General features: G+C 44.2%; 1 protein-coding gene across 5 annotated transcripts in view; it reads left to right on the forward strand.

Moving 5' to 3' along the window:
- The window catches only part of GRK3 (G protein-coupled receptor kinase 3), a 141551-nt gene extending 118613 nt beyond the window's left edge, over positions 1 to 22938 (forward strand). For all 5 annotated transcript variants that reach the window (XM_084994637.1, XM_001924379.8, XM_084994639.1 and 2 more), the window contains 8 exons: positions 1298 to 1364; positions 1677 to 1777; positions 4322 to 4388; positions 5157 to 5252; positions 8262 to 8424; positions 11427 to 11563; positions 14628 to 14741; positions 16003 to 22938. In XM_084994637.1, the coding sequence (XP_084850763.1) occupies positions 1298 to 1364; positions 1677 to 1777; positions 4322 to 4388; positions 5157 to 5252; positions 8262 to 8424; positions 11427 to 11563; positions 14628 to 14741; positions 16003 to 16164 (907 nt within the window). In that variant the 3' untranslated portion in view covers positions 16165 to 22938. The remainder of the gene's footprint in view (positions 1 to 1297; positions 1365 to 1676; positions 1778 to 4321; positions 4389 to 5156; positions 5253 to 8261; positions 8425 to 11426; positions 11564 to 14627; positions 14742 to 16002) is intronic.
- Positions 22939 to 23234: the final 296 nt, after the last annotated feature.

Consider the following 23234-nt stretch of genomic DNA (forward strand, 5'->3'; position numbering starts at 1 on the left):
GCTGTGGCTGTGGTGTAGGCCGGCAGCTGTAGCTCCGATTAGACCCCTAGCCTGGGAACCTCCATATGACGCAAGTGTGGTCCTAAAAAGCAAAAAAAAAAAAAAAAAAAAGCCAGCTTCTTCAGCATGTTAAAAACATAATCAAGAGTAAGAATAATTTGGAATTCCCCTTGTGGCTCAGTGGTAATGAACCCAACTAGTATCTATGAGGATGTAGGTTCGATCCCTGGCCTCACTCAGTGGGTAAAGGATCCCATGTTGCCATGAGCTGTGGGTTAGGTTGCAGACTCAGCTCAGATCTGGTGTTGCTGTGGCTGTGGCACAGGCCAGCAGCTGCAGCTCTGATTCAACTCCTAGCCAGGAACTTCCATATGCTGTGGGTACGGCCCTGAAACCCCCCCCCCCCCCAAAAAAAGAGTAAGGATAATTTCCCTACATAGTTTCAAGCAGATATTCATTTTATAGAGTTAGATTCAGCTTTATTAATTAATTTCACAGATGTATATCAGATACCCACTGCATCCTGCCATTATCTTAGTGACTAGCATATACATTATTTTGGTTGTTCATTTCTGTGCCATTTACAGATGAAGAAATTAATACCGAAGGCCTACATGACTGGCTTACAGCCAGCAAACAGCCAAGTCATAGTGTGAACCCAGGGTTTCTGACTCTTCAGTCCGAGGCTCTTTATAAAATTGCTAAAATGTGGGTGAGCAGTTCTCAGAACGCTAGAGGGTCTAGGAGAACAGGGTGAGTTTATATCTCTTATCCTCAAAGGAATGCATTGCTTAAAATTATTGGATTCTAAGGGGGACGAGTATTCATCTTGGTCATGTTTTGACTTGACTGCAGTTCTTTAGGTTGTTTAAGGGACTAATACTCATTTTTCTGAAACAAAAGTATGAAAATTATATTACTATTACCTCAAGCACTAATGTGACAAATGTTATATATATGACTTTCATTTTCATAAGTACCAGATGGCTAATTTTTTTCCAATTGATGTTTTAAATTATCACTTGGAATATATTTAAATGTATTTTGGTACCACGATTTTATTGAACTGAGGATCAGGCAGTTCAAGAGTAAGCCTTGCTCTTTCAGGACCTAATATATCTGATCATCAATCTGATCATCAGTTTTTCTCTGGAAATGGTAGATGTTTATGGCTTTTGCATTTCTACAGGTTTAAAGGAGCAGTGACAGAACATAACACCTTGCCTAGATAGTAGTCAATGATATTTGCTAAGTTGCCTGAAACCATACGGTAATAGAATTTTCTTTATTTCTACAGTCACAGCCCTTTCAGACAACATAAAACCAAAGATAAGCACGAGATAGACCGAATGACGCTCACCATGGTAAGGAGCTCAAAAACTGTTTTAATCTGCTTTGTAATTTTCATGTTTCATTCCATTACAACCAGTGTTAAAAAAAAAAAAAAGAAAAGAAAAGGGGGTTTCTTCAAGTAATGGAACTAGATGCCAAGGCAAATATCAGGATTTGCCAGCAGTTCATAAGAGAACATTTATAGAAAGTCAAGAATGAAATTAAGAGTTCCCACTGTGGGAACTTTCCTCATCCAAGGAAAGGCCTTTAAATCTGATCGGCTGTGCAGGCACTGTTTCCATGAATGCCTTTTTGAAATCTTATCCCCTCCGCCACTCCCCCAGAATGTGGAACTTCCAGACATCTTCTCCCCTGAGCTGAAGTCCCTCCTGGAAAGCTTGCTCCAGCGCGACGTTAGTAAGCGACTCGGCTGCCACGGAGGCGGGTAGGCCGTTACTTCTGCCTTTTGGCATCTTCCTCTGAAAAGCAGAGCCATTCTTTTCAATATGTCACGAAGGTCCCATTTCAATTGGAGGGGGGAAGGGCTCACATAGGAACTAGGTAAGTGGTCGCATGTATTTTGTAATTAACAAATTAAAGGCTACCTTTAATTTAACAAATTAATTCTCTACCTTTTTGACTTTAAAAATCAACCATGAAGGTGGTGGAAATGAATTCGGATATCTCATAGTTCATTTGAAAGTTTCAGTAAAGATCGTGTTTGTCACTATGGCAGTGGAATATTCTGATCTGGTTCTTATGTATTTTTCTCTCACATCTCACTGATCCACTGATATGTTAAATGTGCTTTCTGTCTGTTGCCCCGACCCTGAAAAAGCAAACAAACCTAAGCGGCAGTACCTGGAAAGCTTATAGAGAAAGACTTAAAACAGTTCTTTCTCTCCCATTCCTCAGCTGGAGAATACTCTTATTTCGTTGAATTGGCCTTTCCTCGCCTCCACGCCCATGATTAGCACTTACAGCTCCTGTTGCTAGATGTTGGGGTTTCTAGAGTGGTCACCATGCTCCTAGTCACACATATTATCTGTATCTTTGCTTTGAGATAGCTTAGGTTTCCATCCTTTGTCGTTTTTTAAAATCCTTAACAGGTTTAATTTCTTTTTTAAAAAGTTTTATTGGAATATCATTGATGTACAATGTTGTGTTAGTTTCAAGTGTATAGTAAAGTGATTCGGCTCTGTGTGTGTATATATATTTTTTTGTGTATATTCTTTTTTCATTTTCTCCCACTATATGTTATTGTAGGATATTGAGTACAGTTCCCAGGTTTAGTTTCTTTCTTTTTTTTAGGGCCACACTCACAGCATATGGAAGTTCTCAGGCTAGGGGTCGAATCGGAGCTGCAGCTTCCAGCCCATGCCATAGCCACAGCAACACAGAATCCAAGCTGCTTCTGTGATCTACACCACAGCTCACGGCAATACCAGGTCCTTAACCCACTGAGTGGGGCTGGGGATCGAATCTGCATCCTCGTGGATACTAGTTGGGTTCATTATCACTGAGCCACAATGGAAACTTCCCAGGTTTAAATTCTTAAAAGTAGAACCTTTCAGAAGGTCCCTTCCTCCCATTAAAGATATAGCTGCAGGTGTTTTGGTTTTGAATGTAGAAGAAAGTATGGGCTGTGTGTATGTGTGTGTGTGTGTGTGTGAGGTTTCCATGTACAAACATGAACTCTGTACATGGAAACCTCACACACACACACACACACACACACACACACACACACAGACGAGCTTGGAGTGTAGCATCCTATCTTCAGCTTGTCTCACCACACACACACACACACACACACACACACACACAGATGAGCCTGGAGTGTAGCATCCTATCTTCAGCTTGTCTCACCACACACACACACACACACACACACACACACACACACACACACACACACACACACACACTGTGACGAGCCTGGAGTGTAGCATCTCAGGCCCTGCCACTTCCTGTCCACCACTGCTCCTCTGTCTGCTCCCATCTCGTCTGTTGGTGGGTGTCCATCACTCTCTGTGGTGGATTTATGTCTCCAGGCTCCTCTCCTGTCTTTTTAGTGACTGTTGGGAGGTATGGAATGGGGATGATGGGCTGGTGGCTTGAGACAGCAAAGTGTGGAAGGGACAGTTGGGAGTTGTGCCTCAGGCCTTCTGACCTCATCTGAGTGGAGGTGCTGAGTTGGCACTTGGAGAAAGAGGCCTCTGGGGCACAGGACAAGGGTCAGTGTTTGGGAGGTAGGGTTGGGAGTCATCTACAAGCACAGGGCACTGAGAAACCTGGCAGGATAAGATCACCTAGGGAGCGACTGCAGAGGGAAGGGCCTGAGAACTGGCCCTGGGGCTCTGCCATGTGGACGGGAGGATGGCCCGGGCAGGGCCTGGGAGGGAACCGCAGGTATGGGGTGCCAGGAACATACGTGTCCCGGATGCAGGCAACTTCTTCTGCGCCACATAAACTGAACTTAGCAGTGCTCACTGGAAAAAACTGTTTCTTCAATTTATGAACTTCTTTGGTCTATAGTATGCTGCTCTTAGGTTTCTAGTTTGCTTTGAAATAAATATTTGGTGCTTCATATTCCTATCATCTGATCTGTCATGACTGTGGACATTTGCCGTCAATCTCTCTAACGTGTAGACCTCTAATTTAATTCTTAGTTAAATTGGTTCTCATGATGACAGAATCAGATACAGATGTAGATCTAATCTACAAAAACACCTCAGTTATCTTAGACGGGGAGAAACATCCCCAAGAAATTATCATAGGGGATAGTGCTCCTAGGCTCAGTGTGCAGTATTTCTAAACATCACTGTGTTTCCTGGGTTGCTTTGAAAGAAGCATATTTTATTTGCTTTCTCAAAGAGCTGGAAATAATCATCCCTGTGTGTTCTCTAATGGGAGATCAATTTTGCAGACCATTTCTTAGATTTCCAAACGCACTCTTACCGCCCTTGTGACTCCCTCTCTCCTGCAGTGCACAGGAGCTAAAAGCGCATGATTTTTTCAGAGGCATCGACTGGCAGCACGTCTACCTGCAGAAGGTACTCCTGCTGGGACCCCACCCTGGGTCCCACCCCCGCTGTGCTCCCCATCTGCATCTCCACTTCCTGGCTCTGCCCCCAGGGCTCCGCCCCAGCTTTCCCCTCTGCAGCCCTGCTTCTGGCTTTCCTATCCGAGCACTGCCTTATGGCTTCTTCCCCTGGGGGCAACTTCTCCCTCCTCATTTATATGTAAAAATGTACCAGAAACATTTGCCATAAACCTACAGATATCTTTCTAGCCCAGCACCATGTAATTTCAGAATTAGCGTGATTGGATAGCGGCACAATCCTCTTTGCTTATTTTAAACTACTTTTTAATATTCTCATTAAAAGAGACAATACAGAAACACACCCCAAATTAAAGTCATTTTTTTGGTTCTCCATGTGGATGATCAGCTTTGAACTTGTTTCTGCATAAAGTCAGACAGTTGAGGAAATATGCCCAGTTTGTCCTGCCTGATTAGAACTGGAGTCCGAGCCCGGTTGAGCCCACATTGGCCTCAGGGATGTTTGTGGGCACGGGGCACCCGCCCGGTTCCATTGCAGGCATTAAGGCTCTAGCAGCTGGAATGCGGGGCCGCGTCTCCCTTGGGGGCTGTTCTTGGCACAAGCTTGTCTGTGAGCCCTGCTGTGATTGTCTGAGCTTGAGTGAGCTGCACATTGCATGTGGCACATTGATGTCTTGCACTGCGATCTCTATAGAATAGCAGGTGGGCACAGGGCTGAGAGTCACTTGCTAACTGAAGCCCACTTCTTTGCATCTTCCAGTACCCTCCACCCTTGATTCCTCCTCGGGGAGAAGTCAATGCTGCTGACGCCTTTGACATCGGCTCATTTGATGAAGAGGATACCAAAGGCATCAAGGTACACCTGTGATGCTTTTTGCTTCCAGGGTTTTCTTTTAGAGGGTGGAGGATTTTTCAATTGGGAATCAAACTTTGTGACTTTGTCGGTCCTGGCCTGTCCGTGGACGGTAACTCTCAAATGACTGTCCTCATATTTGATGGATGTGGCTATTAAGTGTCAAGGATCTGAATTTGAAACCATGAAAGCTTTCTTTTGAGCCACCACGTTGTGTCTGATAAACTGCAAAATGGTCACGTTTTTATTGATTTGGATGGATTTCTGGTTGATAGAAAACCCAAGAGTGTAACGAAGCAGAAGAAGCACCCGTGTGATAGCAAACGTGCTTGGCCTCCTGCCAGAGAGCCAGTCTTCTGAGTGCTCCCAAGCATCCCACTCTCTCTGCGTTAGGATGAAAAAGAGCAAACAGCGTGAATCATTTTGCATTTGTCAATCAAAAGTGAAATAATCATTGTTTTTTAAATATATATATAGAATCCCCTGCATTTTTCAAACTTTTGTTCCTATCATTATTTTCCAAGTAGACAGGGTGTAATTAGAGGTGGTGAGTCACGGGGAAAGTCATCTCCTAGGAGGCTGAGTCAAAGTGTGTCACTACATGTCAAGGGCTCACTGCCCCCACTTTCTCCGCTTCCCCCAGGGTCTCCCCACTCCTTCCAAGAGGCCCCTGGTGTCTTCTCAGCTGCCTGCATTTATGGCCTTTTGTCATCCCCCTTCGTCTTTCCTAACAGGTAGCTTCCTCCAGTAGAAGGGAAGGGGAGGCCACAGTCCTGTTAGCACTCACACCTGCCACTTGTAGGTATGAGAGAAGCATGAGATACGAGATGCAAGGGCCTGGCCAGAGCTGTAACTAGAGACACACAGAACTGGGACCACATAGGAAGGGGGCAGAAATGGTGGCTGCATGGCTGAAGGAGGATGTGAAGATTCTCAGGAGGAGGGCAGCTACTGGGGGCAGCACGAGAAGGCCCAGTACAGTCAGGACCCCGGGGATGGAGTTGGTTATAACTAATGGTGTCGAGAAGGAAGAGATGAGCTGTTAAGGTGACTGGGTGCCCACGGGACCAGCTTCTTAGCATGTCGTGGGGGGCAGGGGTGCAGATTAGACAAGGCACCATGGAGGGCACCCCCAGGGGAGCAGTGTGACCACGGCCCAGACACCTTGGCAGACGGGTCATCAGGGTGTAAGTGGCCTCCTGCTGCAGAGCCTTGGGAACAGTCCCTCCCTCCCTAAAGCTGTCGTAAAGGCTCACTGCCATCACAGTAGACTCTTGTCATTAGACATACTTCTCTCCATCAAAGGGAATTAAACATAAAATGAATATCACGCAGGAGGCTGTGACATTTTTGATGTTCAAAAGAGATTCTCGGGCTTTAAATTTTGTCACCTGTAATCTAGGCTTTGGAGTCAGACAGGCTGGGCTCAGATCTGCATTTATTACGTCAGTGCTTTGAGCCGTGTAGGGAACCCCATGAGCTTTGGTTTTTTCACCTGCGAGTGAGCGGTTTCATTGCCAAGCCTTCCCTGAGGATGGATCACCTGTGTCAAGCTTCTGGCATATTCTCTAAGAGCTCCCATAGTTGTGGTTTGGGTTCTTCCTGAGCCTGAGTTGAGAAAGAACATACTCTTGTCTCTAAAAAAGCGGCCCAAGTAATACCTAATTCTTAAAGGGGAAAGAAAAAAAAAAAAGCTCACTTCATGTAAAGGTTTTATTCATTTTTCACATTTTTCACAGAACCTTCGTAAAGACCAAGGTTCTGTGACCTTATGAAGGTGGAACCGTTTGTATACAAAGCAGGGTGGTCCATTTCAGAGCACCTGCTTTGGAAAGGAGGGATTTTGACTTCTGCCAAACACTCCAGAAGCTGTCCTAGTGCCCTTCTTCTGGCCTTGATGCTCCAACTCCCCACCACACCCCCCCACCCCGCAACACACACATACTCACTCACACACACTCCTAACAACCAGAGGTTTCAGAGCTAGGCTTGGTTTGGGCAAAGTTTGCAGAAGACAAAGGGGAAAAACTGTGCATGTTTTGATCTCAGAATCAACACATCAGAATAACATCAGTTAAGGGTGGGTGGAGAGTTCAGGTTCCCTCAGTGTCTCGATGATTCTCTAAAGGCCTGTGGGCAGTGCCTCACTCTTGGTCTTTCTCCCTTTTCCTTCTAAATAACTTGCCCGTAATAATATCTCTCCCGTAATTATCCCTCAGGCCAGGGAGTGAGCGAGTCAAGCTTTTAAAGAGACCTGTGCTTTTTTGTCTCTACAAGCCTATTATTTTCCATCAGCCCGATCGCTCGCCTTTCTGCCACAAAACTGTAGCTCAAATGCATAAAGCCATTTCCTCAGCTCCCCGTCACAGCTCAGCCTCACTGAGGGGGAAGAGTGGAGAATTTTGAGTAATAGTTTGGAAGAGAAATGCTATCTTTAAGGGTAATTTTTATGATAGCCCCTCTGAAAGGCCAGGTTGCCTAAACTTTCCATGTGTCTCAAGCTTTATGATCACCCTACTCAGCATGGATTGGTTGGAAGCTTCCTGGGACGAATGGTAAATTCAGCCTAGTTCACCTTTCTTTTTTTTTTTTTTTTACTTTCCAGATGAGTGGAGAGAGGTTAGAAAGCCTTCCTGGAACTATATCTGAAACCATAGGGATCTGTTTTCCTGGTTTTACAAATAAAATATCCTTACTGTAATTGAAATTTTATTTTGTGGTCAGATTCTTATAGTACTTAAACTAAAACCCTGTATATGTTCGTTTTCATTGGTAAAAACACAGCAACGGTGCTGCAGAAGATTAGGCTGAACCAAACCGACCCAGGGTTATCACCCTTTGTGTATCCTAGTTGTTTGATTATCATTGGTTTTGGACGACGAATAAATTGTCCCTAAGTGGTTATAGGTTGTCATCTAGTTATCTTCCTACACACAGTTATGGTGCTTTTGAATCTTTTGCCTTTGTAAGCATGTTAAATCATAAATATCTTGATTTCTTAAAATTAATAAGCTTCTTGATTGCGACCAAGAACTCTACAAGAACTTCCCTCTGGTGATCTCCGAGCGCTGGCAGCAGGAAGTGGCGGAAACAGTTTACGAAGCAGTAAATGCAGACACGGATAAAATAGAGGCCAGGAAGAGAGCTAAAAATAAGCAACTTGGCCATGAAGAAGGTAAAATAGCTGGTGTGTCTCAAGATATTTCTAATGCAATGAATTTTCAAGATTTCTTGTAAAGCTGAAAACGGTATCTGGGTCATAAAGTACTTCCTAATAGAGGAGGGAAACGCCATAAATTGTTTTTGTTTTATCAGGCTTGGAAAAGTTGGGTGTGAGATGATATTTCAAAGTCTTTAGTCCACAAATAAATAATACGTAGCCAGCAGTACTTTTGTCAATATGCCTTCTTACTTTGGAGAGTTTGGGGGCCAATTTGAACGTTTGTTTCATTGAAGTCACTCTTGATTTTTCTAAGACATGATGGATTTGGATATTTAAATGTATTGTACCGAGTGATTATGATAATACATTTTTCTGTTTTACATCTAAGCAAAGACCTCTTTGAGGTTAATATGTAATAAGAATGACAGGGAACGGTTTCAGTCTATGAACAGTTTGCTTTTTTTCTTTTTTCTTATTTTCCTTTTTAGGGCTGCATGTTCAGCATATGGAAATTCCCAGGCTAGGGGTCAACTTGGAGCTGCAGCTGCTGGCCCACAACTTCAGCAACACCATATCCAAGCCGAATCTACGAACTACGCTGAAGCTATTGGCAATGCCGGACTCTTAACCCGCTGAGCAAGGTCAGGTAGAACCCACATCTTACTAGTCGTGTCTATTACTGCTGTGCCACAGTAGGAATTCCCAGATGGAAGTATCTTGATGCAGGATTCCTGGGTCTTGTTGACTGTTCCCCGGGAGCATATTTCATCTATTTAGAAAGGTGTCCTCAGTCCTGGATGAATGATTCCTTACCTAAAAACCACCAGTGGAACACGACAGCCCTTAACTGTGCTCCCCTCCATTCTGAGGGGAAATGGGACTTATTCCTAAGCTGTCCTTTAGAGAATGGGCCCACTGAGATCACTCAGGACTGCGGCGCCAGAACACACAGGAAGTTATACCTGCAGTAACTTGCCCAGGGGAGAGCTGTGATGTCACCAGAATCTTGATGATTTGGACCCAGAAGAAAAAAAAATGCATGTCTTAATGACCTTGTTGAAGTGTCTTTTTAATTAGAGCTGCAAGCAGCACATCTAGCAAATTAATGAATTTATCTTCCTATATAAGTAATTCAGGGATACCTGGATCTTGGTTGAAGATCTCAGAAGTCACCCTGACAGAACAATGACGTTTAGGCTTAAATCTCTGAAGTAAAAATATAAGACTTATACTTTAAATATACTTTCTAAATGTATACACTTTTCCCATTAAAATGGCAACTCCACAAACCACACCCCATTGCCTCTGACCCTCCCCGGCCCCTCCCTCCTTCATTCTTTTCCTTCCTGCTTATGTCCAAGTGGTACAACATGGGTTTTGCTTATTTGTTTTTTACCTGGATCTCCCACTAGAATATAACGTCCCCAAAGGTGAGGTCTTTTGTCTCTTTTCTCTGCTGCTGAATCCAGTACTCCTGGAACAGGCCCAGCACCTGGTGTCCGTTCCCTTCGCAGTTGAATGAATGAGCGAATGAGTGAGTTTTATTAGCACAATCACCAAGGCCTCCAAAGAAGGCAAAGCAAGCCACTTCAGAAACAATGCTTTTCTTTTTCAGAAACAATGCTTTGCTGTAAAAATATAATCAGAACTTGGAGTTCCCGTCGTGGCGCAGTGGTTAACAAATCCGACTAGGAACCATGAGGTTGCGGGTTCGGTCCCTGCGCTTGCTCGGTGGGTTAACGATCCGGCGTTGCCGTGAGCTGTGGTGTAGGTTGCAGACGTGGCTCGGATCCCACATTGCTGTGGCTCTGGCGTAGGCCGGAGACTACAGCTCCGATTGGACCCCTAGCCTGGGAACCTCCATATGCCGCGGGAGCGGCCCAAGAAATAGCAAAAAAAAAAAATATATATATATATATAATCAGAACTCAGCATGAGTGTGAATTCACTTGGTCTCCCTCTATAACCATATATTTGAAGGATAACTATAACCTTAAGTGTAAGAAAGAATAGGTTTTGATCCTTATGTATATTTGGCTCCCTTGGACAAGAAAATCCCCTTTCTGTTATTATTTTTTTTTTTTTAAATAGCATTAAAGGGGCTTTCCCATTGTGGCTCAGTGGGTTAAGGAACCTGACGGTGTCCTTGAGGATGTGGGTTCAATCCCTGGCCTTGCTCAGGGTTAAGGATCGGGCATTGCTGTGAGCTGTGGTGCAGGTCACAGATGCAGCTTAGATCCAGTGTTGCTGTGGCGTAGGCCGGCAGCTGCAGCTCCCATTCGACCCCTCGCCTGGGAACCGCCATAGATGAAGGTTCAGCCAAAAATAAATAAATAAATAAATAACATTAAAGGAAGAACCTCAGTTCAACATAAAGGCAAAGGTACTTTGGGCAAAGCTTGAGTTTAATCACTCGCTATTGGAGTTCCCGTCGTGGCCCAGTGGTTAACAAACCTGACTATGAACCATGAGGTTGCAGGTTCGATCCCTGGCCTTGCTCAGTGGGTTAAGGATCCGGCGTTGCCATGAGCTGTGGTGTAGGTCACAGACTCGGCTTGGATCCTGTGTTGCTGTGGCTCTGGCATAGGCCGGTGGCTACGGCTCTGATTAGACCCCTAGCCTGGGAACCTCTATGTGCCGCGGGAGCAGGCCTAGAAAAGGCAAAAAGACAAAAAAAAAAAAAAAAAAAAAAAAAATCACTTGCTATTCCTCAATTCTTACTCTACATAATGGAAAAAAAAAAAAAAATAGTTTGCAAACAAACACCGACCCTCCCCGAGCAGCAGAGGAACATCATGAATTCCTCAGAATGTTGAGAAACAGCCGTTCCATGTTAGTAGAGAGCTGAAGAAGCCTCATCTTCAATGTGTTTAAAAACTAAAATAATGATTTCCATCATGTGTTCTCTTTATAGAAACTTACTTTCTCCCCCCCAAAAAAGGGTATAATTTTTTTTTTTTTCTGAGAAGCACGCAGACCCTACTGAGTTCCTTGCTGTGTTCTCTGTGCCTCAGATTACGCTCTGGGAAGAGACTGCATCATGCACGGGTACATGCTGAAGCTGGGAAACCCGTTCCTGACTCAGTGGCAGCGTCGCTATTTTTACCTCTTTCCAAACAGACTTGAATGGAGAGGCGAGGGCGAGTCCCGAGTAAGTCCTGCGCTGGTTTCCATGGCGATTGCATGGTGCTGGCACCTTTTATAAAATCTCCCCCTCGCTCTGTATATCTATTTTAACTTGTACACATGAGATTTTAATGTTCAGATGGTAACTTTTAGATTTGTGAGTCAAGGAAGGGTTTGGTCATACCTGAAAATAGAATGTTCCATCCAGTGAGGTCAGAGCAGACAGATTGGAGGACTGCTGGAGAGGGGATGGGTAGAACAAAATGGGGCAAAAAAAAAATCTAGGACTTTGGAGTCACAGAGGTGTTTAAATCCACTGCTCCGTGTCTCCGGGACTTGGCACATGTTATGTTGATTGAGCCTCAGTTTCCTCGTCTGTGAAATGGGAGAAGTAGAAATGATAGCTACGGAGCATTCATGAGGACACAGGTTCAATCCACGGCCTCGCTCAGTGGGTTCGGGATCCAGAAGTGCCGTGAACTGTGGTGTATGTCGCAGACAAGGCCTGGATCTGACATTGCTATGGCTGTAGTGTAGGCCAGCAGGTACAGCTCCAGTTCAACTCTGAGCCTGGAACCTCAATTTGCTGTGGGTGTGGCCCTAAAAAAGACAAAAAAAAAAAAAAAAAGAAATGATAGCTACTACAGTCTTTGCACGTTTATCTTAGGCCAGGTGCTGTAAACACTCACACACACACACACACACACACATATACACATGCACACACGTTTAATTTGCTTAGCAACCTTTGAGCTCCAGCCTTTATTTTATAAAGAGGAAACCAAGTCTTAGAAAGGAAGGGTTTGACACCAGTGACAGGTGTAGGTGATGGGTGATTCTGACTGGGGTCTACCTGTGCCCCACATCCCCGTCACTCAGAGTCAAGGTCAAGTAAACTGAGATAAGTGGTGTAGGCTGAGCCCAGGTCACCTGCAGCCCCTCCCGTTGTCTCCACTTTGTTGGCAAATTGTACGTGGGCTTCGTACAATTGGACGGGAGGATACAGCTGCCCTCTAAGGTCCTCGCAGGTGCTGATGAAATTTCTTATCCACCCTGTTCCTTGTAGCAAGTCAGGCAGCATTTATTAAGTACCTGCTGTGTGAGGAGCCCAGGCTTGTCTCCCTGGAAGAGGCCAACCCAGTGGAAGGGTGTCTGCCCTTGGGGAAGGAATGATTGTCCTAGTAAGCAGGACCTCGTCCCAAGCCTGAAAGACGTTGTTGTATCTATCAGAATGCTGCCCCCTTTCGGAACGCAGTGCTCCGGCGGTCAGTGTGGAAACTGTGAACGCCTATCTTGTGTATTTGACTTTGGAATGTGTTTTGGAAATCCCTGTTGGTGAAGATGCCATTTAATTATGAGTGATTGCGCTTGCATATTACCACATTCTTTACAAGTGAGCAGGATCTTCTTGCTGTTACTAGTGCCATAGAAGTCAGTTTTTAAAAATTAATACATCTAGTTGTGAATAATAAGACTCTTTGGGCACCCTGAACTATAACTCAGGTACTGGTATTATATAAGATACATACATAAAATATGTATATATAATTATCTATAAATATAACTATATTTTGTATGATATTACATGTGTATTTTCTTTTATGGCTGTACCTATGGCATATCGAAGTTTCCAGGCCAGGGATTGAATCCAGGCTACAGCTGCAGCAACGCTGGATCCTTTGACCCTCTGCACCAGGCTGGGGATTGAACCCTCACCACCTCTGCAGTGACCTGAGTCACAGCAGTCAGATTCTTAACCCACTGTGCCAAGGCAGAAACGCCTACATATGTATTCTTTATACTATAGAGTACTTCCTAGCACCTGAGTTGTAATTCATACATATATCATTATTTAATGTATATTTTCAGATAATGAGTGGCCCTGGGCATATTTTGCATTTTACTATGCTATCTACTGGTAAGTCACTGTTGTACACATTGAAAGGAAATTGTCTCACTTTAAACTTTAAAAAAAAATCTTTTGGGAGTTCCTGTCATGGTGCAGTGGAAACAAATCTGACTAGGAACCATGAGGCTGCGGGTTCAATCCCTGGCCTCCTTCAGTGGGTTAAGGATCTGGCGTTGCCGTGAGCTGTGGTGTAGGTCGCAGATGAGGCTTAGATCTGGCATTGCAGTGGCTGTGGTGTACGTCACAGATGTGACTTGAATCTGGCGTGGCTGTGGCTGTGGCTGTGGCTGGCAGCTGTAGCTCCAATTAGACCCCTAGCCTGGAAACCTCTGTATGCTGCAAGTGTGGTCCTTTTTTAAAAAGCAAAAAAAAAGAAAAAACTTCTGTTTAACATGGGATGCAAGGTTATCTTGGTTTTAAAAGAGTCAGTGTTTAGTATCTATTCGAGAAGCTACATAATGTACACATAGATTCATCAGTCTAAGTAAGGAAAATAAGACGTGCGTTTATGATGGTGTTGTTTTTCATTTAGGATTCCTGGAGTATTTATCCCAAAAAACATAAAATGGTAAGGTGCTCAGCGGCACTAGAGCATTTGCCTGAAGCAATAATGCTATAGACTCAGTGGGACAATCTTAATGATGTCACCTGTGTTTATAACATCATTCTGATGTGATCAAAATAGCATTGGCTTCCAAGCTCACGTGACCAAGCCGTCACTCAACTGCTGGGTTCAAAGCCAGCAACACCCCTTCTGCTCATGTAGATCACACATGGTGCGTCATTGTCCCCTCATAGCAGGACTGATGAGCTCTAGGTGAGTGTGTGATGCAGAAAATGAACATGGGAGTCATACTTGTTCACACGTCACTTCTGCACTGAGGGAACAGCTTTGCTTTTTCTCATCACAGAGACATTCCTTTCTTTGAGATCGTATTCTCTAGCGAGATATTGTATTTTGCGCTTTTCTTTGAGGTGTTATAGTTTGAACTTTTGTACCTATTTTTTGTAGTCATTTCCGCCCCCCACCCCCGTTCCCCAGAATATCATCAAAGAAAGAAAAATGCCCATTTTTAAAAGCTTTTTCTAAGCTGGTAGTTTTCAGTATTACTTACCCATTAGCTTAAGAAATCATGAAATAACGTGAAGTAACTTATGATCTTTTTATTTTTATGGTCAGCAAAATTTACTGACAATGGAACAGATTCTGTCCGTGGAAGAAACTCAGATTAAAGACAAAAAATGCATTTTGTTGAGGATAAAAGGAGGGAAGCAATTTGTCTTGCAGTGTGAGGTGAGTTTTATTTTTACTTTTTCCAGAGGTAAAAGTTTGAGCAATTATATAGACATTCAGCAAAGATGCCTACCTGGTTATAAAACATTTTCTTACTCCATACTCTATCACTTGCAAACTTAGCAAAAAAAGCCGGAAGAGACAAGGTTGTCAGCAAATTAACAGTAACTTTAAAAGAAGTGTTAAAAAACATAAGTAGGAAGTTCCCATTGTGGCTCAGCAGTAATAAACCCAACTAGTATCCATGAGGATGAGGGTTCAATCCCCGACATCCCTCAGTGGGTTAAGGATCTGGCATTGCCGTGAGCTGTGGTGTAGGTCAAAGATGCAGCTTGGATCTGGCATGGCTGTGGCTGATGCAGGCTGGCAGCTGTAGTTCCGATTTGACCCCTAGCCTGGGAACTTCCATATGCCACAGGTGCGGCCCAAAAACCCAAAAAATAAATAAATATTTTCTTTCTAATTGTAAAGAAAGGTTTATTAGAAATGTCAGGAGAAAAGACATGAAAATATATGGTCACCCTAGCTGGAAACGGTCCAGTATTTAATAGGGGCCTTGAATTTTATTTGTTGCACAGTTTTTCGAGATCTGCTCTGATCTTTTAGCATGTTTGAAATTGAGATCTGTGTGTTTAAATAAACATAAGACTCCCCAAGATTCCTCTTGCCAGGGGAAATGCCATCTTTCTCTCCTCAGTTCTATTGTAGCCCAAAGTTAATTCCTGAATACTTCTCTGCTGGGGTTTTGAGTTGGGGGGAGAAGAAAAGAGTGTCCTTAGAGAGAGAAGGCAACAGTAGAGACAAAGGTGTGTTTAAATACGTTTCTACTGGTGTGTATGTGTATCTAGAGCATGTTTAGAGAGATAAACCCGTAGTTGATAGGAAAACATGTATTCAAGTACTTCCAGACATCATTGCATACGTGAAGGTGCTTTTTGAACTTGTAAAAACTCCTCCTCATGGACTATGTTCTAGACTCGAGTTGTTTTAAAGGTCAGAAATCAAAGGCAGCGATTCTCCTGGTGGGCTTCAATGAGGCTCCTCTGAAGGGTTTGGTCCCTTCTTTGAGCAAGGAGACCCTGGAGGAAGTCCCAGCCTGCCCCCCAGTTACCTGCCGAGGAGCAGGGCATGGGGTGTGCTTTCCCTGGTGGTGGGAGGGGGTGGAGTTCCAAGGACATTGGCACTGGCCAGAGGCATCCATGTCTGTTGGCAAAGCCAGTGACCCTGTTGCAACTCTTCCTCCATGTGTATTTGCCTTCAGAGCGACCCCGAGTTTGTTCAGTGGAAGAAAGAGCTGACAGAGACGTTCATGGAGGCCCAGCGGCTGCTACGTCGGGCCCCCAAGTTCCTTAACAAATCCCGCTCGGCCGTCGTGGAGCTCTCAAAGCCACCCCTCTGCCACAGGAACAGCAACGGCCTCTGACACTCTGGTTGGGGAGGGTCCCAGGAGATGGCACCTCCTCCAGGAAGTCCACACGGGCTGCTCAGCCCTCGAAGTGCAGCCTTGGGGAGAAGTGTGAGGATGAGAGGTCCAGTGATGCGCCTCCAGGCTTCTCCGTGGCTGGGGACCCGGGACTCTGAGAGGCATCTGTAGGAATGGTGACCACCCTCAGGCCTGGGGCATGCCTCCTCCCTTCCTGGGGGCCTCCTGCCATGACTGCATCTGTCCACACTCAAAACTACTGAAGAAATGAAGTTCTCGTTCTTTGCCGCACACTTCTTTTGGTGACAGGTGAACCCAGAACTTGAAACAATTCCTACTGATCACGTCACTTTTTACATCTGATGTCAAACATATCTGAGACTTGTCAAAATGGGACTGAACCGTCTGGCGTGTCGGGTAGCAGATCGCCCCAGCATTGCCATGTTTTATCCATAAACAGCCGCTGCTGGGTTTAGATGTCTTTGCTTCATTCTACGGGGGGACAGTAGCCCACCCAGGGGTGTCTTCTGTGTGCTTGAGAACCGGTCTCTCATTGCCCAGGGGTCGAAAGCTGCAGAGGTTTTCTGGACGAGCTGCACAGCCCCAGGGACTGGCCTACCTCCACAGGGAGCCTAGGCAGCTGGGACCTGGGGGCGTGGGAGCTGCTGGGCATCGAAGGCATCGGACACGGGATCATGGGAAGGTTTACAGTGGCTCTAGGAGAGGCAGTGGCATTTTATACTTCCAGGCAATAGCAATTCTCAAAAACCTTCAGGTCAACAGCACTTTCTCATGTCTGGGTGCCCAGGAACGCTAGGGGGGGTGTGCCTGTCTTGGGTTTGGACAGGAAGCAGTTGTGCGACACAGCAGTCCTGGTCCCCTCTGCCTGACCTCAGGAAGCATCTCTGTAACGGCTGTATCAAGGAAGGAAACTCTGTTTTACATTTTAGCATAATTTAAAATGAATTTTATTGAAAAAAAAAAGAATGCTGAAGATGAATGTGTCAAAAGTGGTTACTTAACTGTGTCCCTTGACCTGTGTTGTCGTTCAGCTGTCATTAGCGAGGACTTCTGTGCACTGGGCGGTTGGCCTGTAACAGCGTAAAGGCCATTCGCCTGGTCCCAGGGGCCTGCTCTCCCCGTGCTTTGTTTCACACCCCAAATAAGTGCCGGGTTATAAGAACCAGTGTGTTTCCCAGCAAAGTCCTCCATGTCATCAGACTAAAAATAATAACAGTAATTTTCAAAATCCATGTATTTGTCCTCTTCTTAGTGCAATTTTATTGTAAGTTTTTAAGTCAACTACTAACAATATAAATAACTTGACATCATAATTATCTGCATCCTGTCCTCGATATTTTTAGGGGTTCCAAATCTTTGTGTTTACATGTGTGTGCCACGCTCACTGGGAAAGTAAGTCCTTTTTAATGAGATGATACTTTGAGAGTTCGAAAGATAATTACCAAAAGAGCCTTTTATTTCATAGGAGCTACTTTGGAAAAGCAACCTTGAGGTTCACCGTCTCGACTACTAGCCAGAGTTTAACATATGTGTTCTTCTATCTACTGTTTCCAATGTAGGAGGAGGGGGCCCCGGTTTACAGGGAGTCCTCTGGTTTTTTTGTTTTGTTTTGTTTTGGCCTCACCCACAGCATAGAGGAGTTCCTGGGCCAGGGATCCAACCCGCGCCACAGCAGTGACTTCAGCCACAGCCATGACAATGCTGAATCCTTAACCTGCTGAGCCACCAGGGAACTCCTGGATTCCCTGAAAGAATAGCATTCAAATTCTACTTTTTTTAAAAAAAGAAATTTAAGTAACAAAAAGCCACCGAAGACAGAAAAGCAATTGTTCTCCGCAAAGAGTGAGTGAGTTCCCAGGCATGGTTGATTATCACTGTCGCTGTGGTTACTGGCTCCAGCACAAGCTCACCTATGCTTAGCATTTATGGTTCAGAGATGAGTAATTACAGCTTGGGAATCACTGAGTCCTGCACCTCTGCTGGACAGAGTCGAGATTTAGCCTTATGTAGAGAAGGTGCATGAAGTCCCTGAGCGGCTGGGCTTAGCTAAGTCTCACATTCCATACCCAGGGCACCAGCCAATGCCAATTCGCCTCTCTTTGAAAAAAATATCATTTGTGCTCCGGAGTAAGATAAAAGATTATCTTTCTTTTGGTAAAGGAAAATCAATTGGAAATACTCCAAGAGGCTTTCTGCCTCCAGTTTATTGCAAGTCACCTTTTATCCTCTCCCACCTCAAATTTGGTTGATTATGACAGCGCTCAGTGCATCACCTGGATGCCATTTATTAAAAGCACTCTGTGAGGTTAGGATGAGTGGCTTTGGTCCTGGGTGGGTGGGTCCCTGGTTGTGTTAGGGTCTGGTTTGGCAGCCATGGAGAGGCCAGCCTTCCACCTGGACTCATGCCTACAGCCCCTCTGATGGGGTAAGCGTTTCTGTGCCGAATGAAGACTCCTCCGGGTCCCTTCTGAGCCGCACTGGTCGCCACATGGCCAAAGAGGTCAATTAGTTTAGAAGCCTTGGTATATGTGGCTGTTATAGGTCTTAAGAGTGTTACATCATTCCCAGGTGTTTGACCCTACCTACTCGTGGACCATTAAAAGGGACAAAATTGAGCACAAGTGTTATTATTTTAGATTTGTATGGTTGGTGTACTTTAAGCATTGTCAGAGAAGATCGTCGAAGTTGATATTTTTATAAAGTTATGTTATATTGTCTTGATTTTCATAAATGAAAGGAATCGTTAAAGCAAAGCCTCAATAGATTAAGCTGCTATACAGCATATATGGAATAAATTTTTAAACTTTTGGGAATCCAAAGTTATTTTTTTAACCTAAAATGTTCTTTCCAGTGGATCTATCCCCTTATGTTATTGGGGTTCATGGTTTTTCCTTCTCTATCATGTTTAAGTATGACGTTTCAGCAAAATTATTAGAAATCACCTCTTTTCTCATGCTAACATGAATGCTTCACCCCTTGGGCCTCTGGTTGGTCAATTCACAGACATGACAATTTCAAATTGCGTATATTTTATTGCATATAAAGAGGAGGGCCTGTGTCAGGGCTTGCTGAAAAAAGGAAGAATTCTGCCCAAGAAAGATAGCCAAAAAACTGGAAAATAAATAGGGAAAGCAACACCCACAAACAACAATCTGTTTTAAGCAAGATTTTGCTTGATTTGCGATTTAAAATGTGCTGTTCAGATATTAAAAACAATTGTTTTAAGGCCCTCCCTGGCCATTGAAAAATGTCATTGACCAATTGACAACGTGGTTTAACTATCAAGAAGATCAAAGTGTGGCTTTTTTCCTACTGTTTTTTGTTTGTTTCTTTGTTTGCCCCATTTATAGCTGAGCCAATCCGATACATCTGACTTTTTGGTGGAATTGACCTTTCTTACATTTTGAAATTTTACATATCAAGAAGAAAAGAAAATTCTCAAAAAGTTGGACTTTTCTCACCTGCTGTAAACCTATTTAAAAAAAAACTTAGAAATGTGCCAGTTTAAGATAAGACTTATCTCTTCTAATTATTTGTAATTTTTTTCAGTTCCATTTAGGGAAACGTTTCCATGTCATTCAGAGATGCTTGAGGAGTGAATTCCTCCCCTCGCAGAGAATGGATGCCTGGTTTATACCCAGAGAGGAATCTGGCTTCATTCGGATCAGTGACAGATGCTGGGGGGTGGGTGGAGTAGGTGTCACAGAAGGCAGGATCCTGGTGGAGATGGGGAAAGGGAAAAAGGAGTGAATTTGCCGGTAAAAGCCAGTCTCTTTCCACCATAAAGCACCAGGGAAAATTACAGTTGAACTCGGTGCTTTGGGATTGTCTTCCCCTTCTAACAAGAGTTGAGTAGTTCCTGTTGTGGCTCAACAGGTTAAGAACCCAACTAGTATCCATGAAGATGCAGATTTGATCCCTGGTCTTGCTCGATGGGTTAAGGATCTGGCGTGACCTCAAGCTGTGGTGTAGGTTCGGCTCGGATCCCACATTGCTGTGGCTGTGGTATAGGCTGGCAGTTACAGCTCTGATTCGACCCCTAGCCTGCAAACTTCCATGAACCACAGGTGCAGCCTTAAAAAGGAAAAAAAAAAAAAAAAAAAAAAAAAAGAATTGACTAGTAACTATTCTAAGACTTGGTCCCTTTAAGTCTTGAATATGGAACTGCTGACATTTCTAAGAGGCTGTTTCCTTTCCAGCAGGACTTTCTGTAGCAATTATTGTCACCCCTGCTTGTCATCCAGCACCCTTGGGCAAGGTGCACAAGGCCCAGAGCTGGTACACCATCCTGGTGTGTGTGACTTGCAGTCAACCGAGGGGTTGGGGGCTGCTGTCAGTGTCGGGCCCTGCTGGTCAGGTGGGGACATTGCTGCCCATCCACCGAAGTTGCCATAATAACCAAGGCTGGGCTTGCTGCCTGAGCCAGGCAGAGCAAGCTTTAAATTGTCTATATTTTCAAAACATTGTTTTCCTAAAGATCGAACATGATTTTTCCCTCCCACATCAGGTTGTCTTGAGAAGCTTGAAATAAATACTTAAATTCATATTAATATGAATTTTTTGTATCCAGGCCACATTTTTAAAAATCTGCCTAAGGGAGTCCCTACATGGCTCCGTGGATTAAGCTAGATAGCGTTGTCACAGCTGTGGCTCTAATTATAGCTATGGGGTACAGGTTTGAGCCCTGGCCCGGGAACTTCCGCATGCTGAAGGCGCAGCCAAAAAATACTTACTATAGAAGGAATGAAAGTTGAACTCTAAAACGATACTTCTTGGTGTCCTCAAGTCATAATGGCCTTTAGATTTCTTTCATTCTCAAAAACTAAGGGAGCTGCTCTCTTACAGCAGAGTGACAGGAGTGCCCTGCTCTGGCAACGTCTGGGGGCACGAGCGTCTGGCTACTTCACTGGCATGGCTGTGTTAGCACTTACTGATAAATGTAACATTCCAAATTTTAAATTGCCTTTATTTATTTATTTTTTAAAAAAAGCATGTACACACTGCAGACCATGGCTTTAACAGTATATGCCTTCCATCAAAACTATACAGGAAAAACCTGCATTTGGGAGTTAACTCACGTTCTTATAGGAGATTCTCTTACACCTAACATTTCAAAATCATCTCTGAAAAACTGGTAACTATGCTTCCTTCCATTTTTAATCTTGCCCTAATATAAAATGTTTCTCGTTTCAGGGTAGGGAATGGAGAAATATTTCTAATCGTGTATTCATGTTCCAAAGGACTTGACATTCAACTTCCTGTTTCTTAGTTGATTATATTCCATGATGTGCATATTACACGTGGTTTATAAGCTAAGCACTGGCTGGTTTTTTTTGTTCTCTTGTGAAATTGTATTTTTGTATGTTTCAACTAATTGTGATTGATTTGGCTTTTTTCTGGGTGACATAAAGATTGCCAAACTCCATTTATAAATATATAAAACAAGAGTTCTATTTTAGCACAAAAGCATTTTATATTATTTATTGAATCCTTAGGTTTGTTTCCATCAAAAACATTCCTCAACACTTCTGCTCCTTTTTATTTGTATAGTTTGTTATTTAAGGAAGGACAGTCCTTTCTGTTGTGGGTTTTTTTTCCCCCCCAACAAAATAAAACGGAAACAAAGCGTACAGCAATGTGGGGCAAACATCCCGTCTCACGGCCATGGACCGTTTTCATCAATGGCTTACCTTCCCATCTGTGCGAGAGGCAAGGGCACTTCTTGGGGTGACATCTGACCTCGAACCTGCTGTGAAATACTGCTTTCATCTACCTCGTCCCAAGGCCCCCGCTTGCTGACAGGTTTCCCCGAATGCTTTACTTTAGACTGGCTCCATCATAAAAGGATTTCAGGACAGCACGTCGGTGTCTCTCCCTCCTGATGCAGATGTCACGGCATTGTGTAGGGGCCCCAGCCAGCAGGGCAGGTAGATGTCATCCCTTCTTGTGTGGCCATCCTTCATGGGCTGAGGTGCACCTGTGAAGCCAGATCCACCGCCCCGCCTCATTCTTACCATTGCCTCAAGACTTGACTGTCGCACCTGAGTCATCAGCTACCGAATAGAAGATCCTTCCTCCACATTCTTTAGAAAAGGTCCACTGGGTTGAAAAACAGCTCTTCCGGGAGGAGCACATTTGAACATGACTAACCCCCCCTCCACCCCGCCGCTGTTTCAAAATGGTTTTGGAAATGGGCTCCTATGTGGTTAAAACTTTACAAGAGGTATTTTTTTCCAGCGGACCCTTGAGGGTCCGTGTGCAATAGAGTAAAGATCAGTCCCTGTTGGGCGGGTCGTCCCTCCCCACATGCTGATATTTTTCTCTCCCTGGTTTCCTAGCTGTATAGCCATCCACGTGGTCATGTATTTTACTCTGTCCGTGGCAAAGTGTCATGCCCTTGAAGAAGTAAATCCGTTTTCCGTCGTGCATTGCTATACCAAGTGAAGCCAGTGAATTAGGTACTGTAAATCTAGATATGGCCCCTATTAAATTACCCTTCATCTTAATCTCTTTTCACATCAGTTGTGCCACTGGAGTTTTATAGTCACCTCTTCGTAGGTGTTTACTATACACGTTGGAAATCATATCCCACTCGAGATGCTGGTCCGAGTCCACAGTCACCTGCCTTGTGTGGTGTGTCACTGTCGGTTAGTATCACCATCTTTCACGGTTATGTTGGGGGCAGCCAGGCTGATTTTCTGTGTTGATAAACTGCTTACATAGGCCTCAATAAAAAGGATCTGTATAAAGATACTTACTTAGTGTGCTGTTTTCCTCCCCAACTAAAAATGACTTTTCTTTATCAAGCTGTTAGGTCATCAGGAGATGGTTCATGTTTAAGAATCCTGACTTTGAGGAAAATTCATGCAGAGACTGATTTTATAAAAATGGAAGGGAACTGCCAACAACCTTTTCTGCTGATTTCATGAATTGCCGGAGCACAGCCCACTTCAGTGTCAGGGTTTGGGGGAGACCACTTGCTTGTGTAAGATGTGGTGCCAGGGAAGAGTTTGGGGAAGGCGGGAGGTCCATCTCATCTTGCTTTTCTA

Source organism: Sus scrofa, chromosome 14 (genome assembly GCF_054392235.1).
Source record: "Sus scrofa isolate SSC_HxYL_T2T_F1_AM1 chromosome 14, Sscrofa_HxYL_maternal_Yorkshire_Landrace_v2.0, whole genome shotgun sequence".
Taxonomy (NCBI): Eukaryota; Metazoa; Chordata; class Mammalia; order Artiodactyla; family Suidae; genus Sus; species Sus scrofa.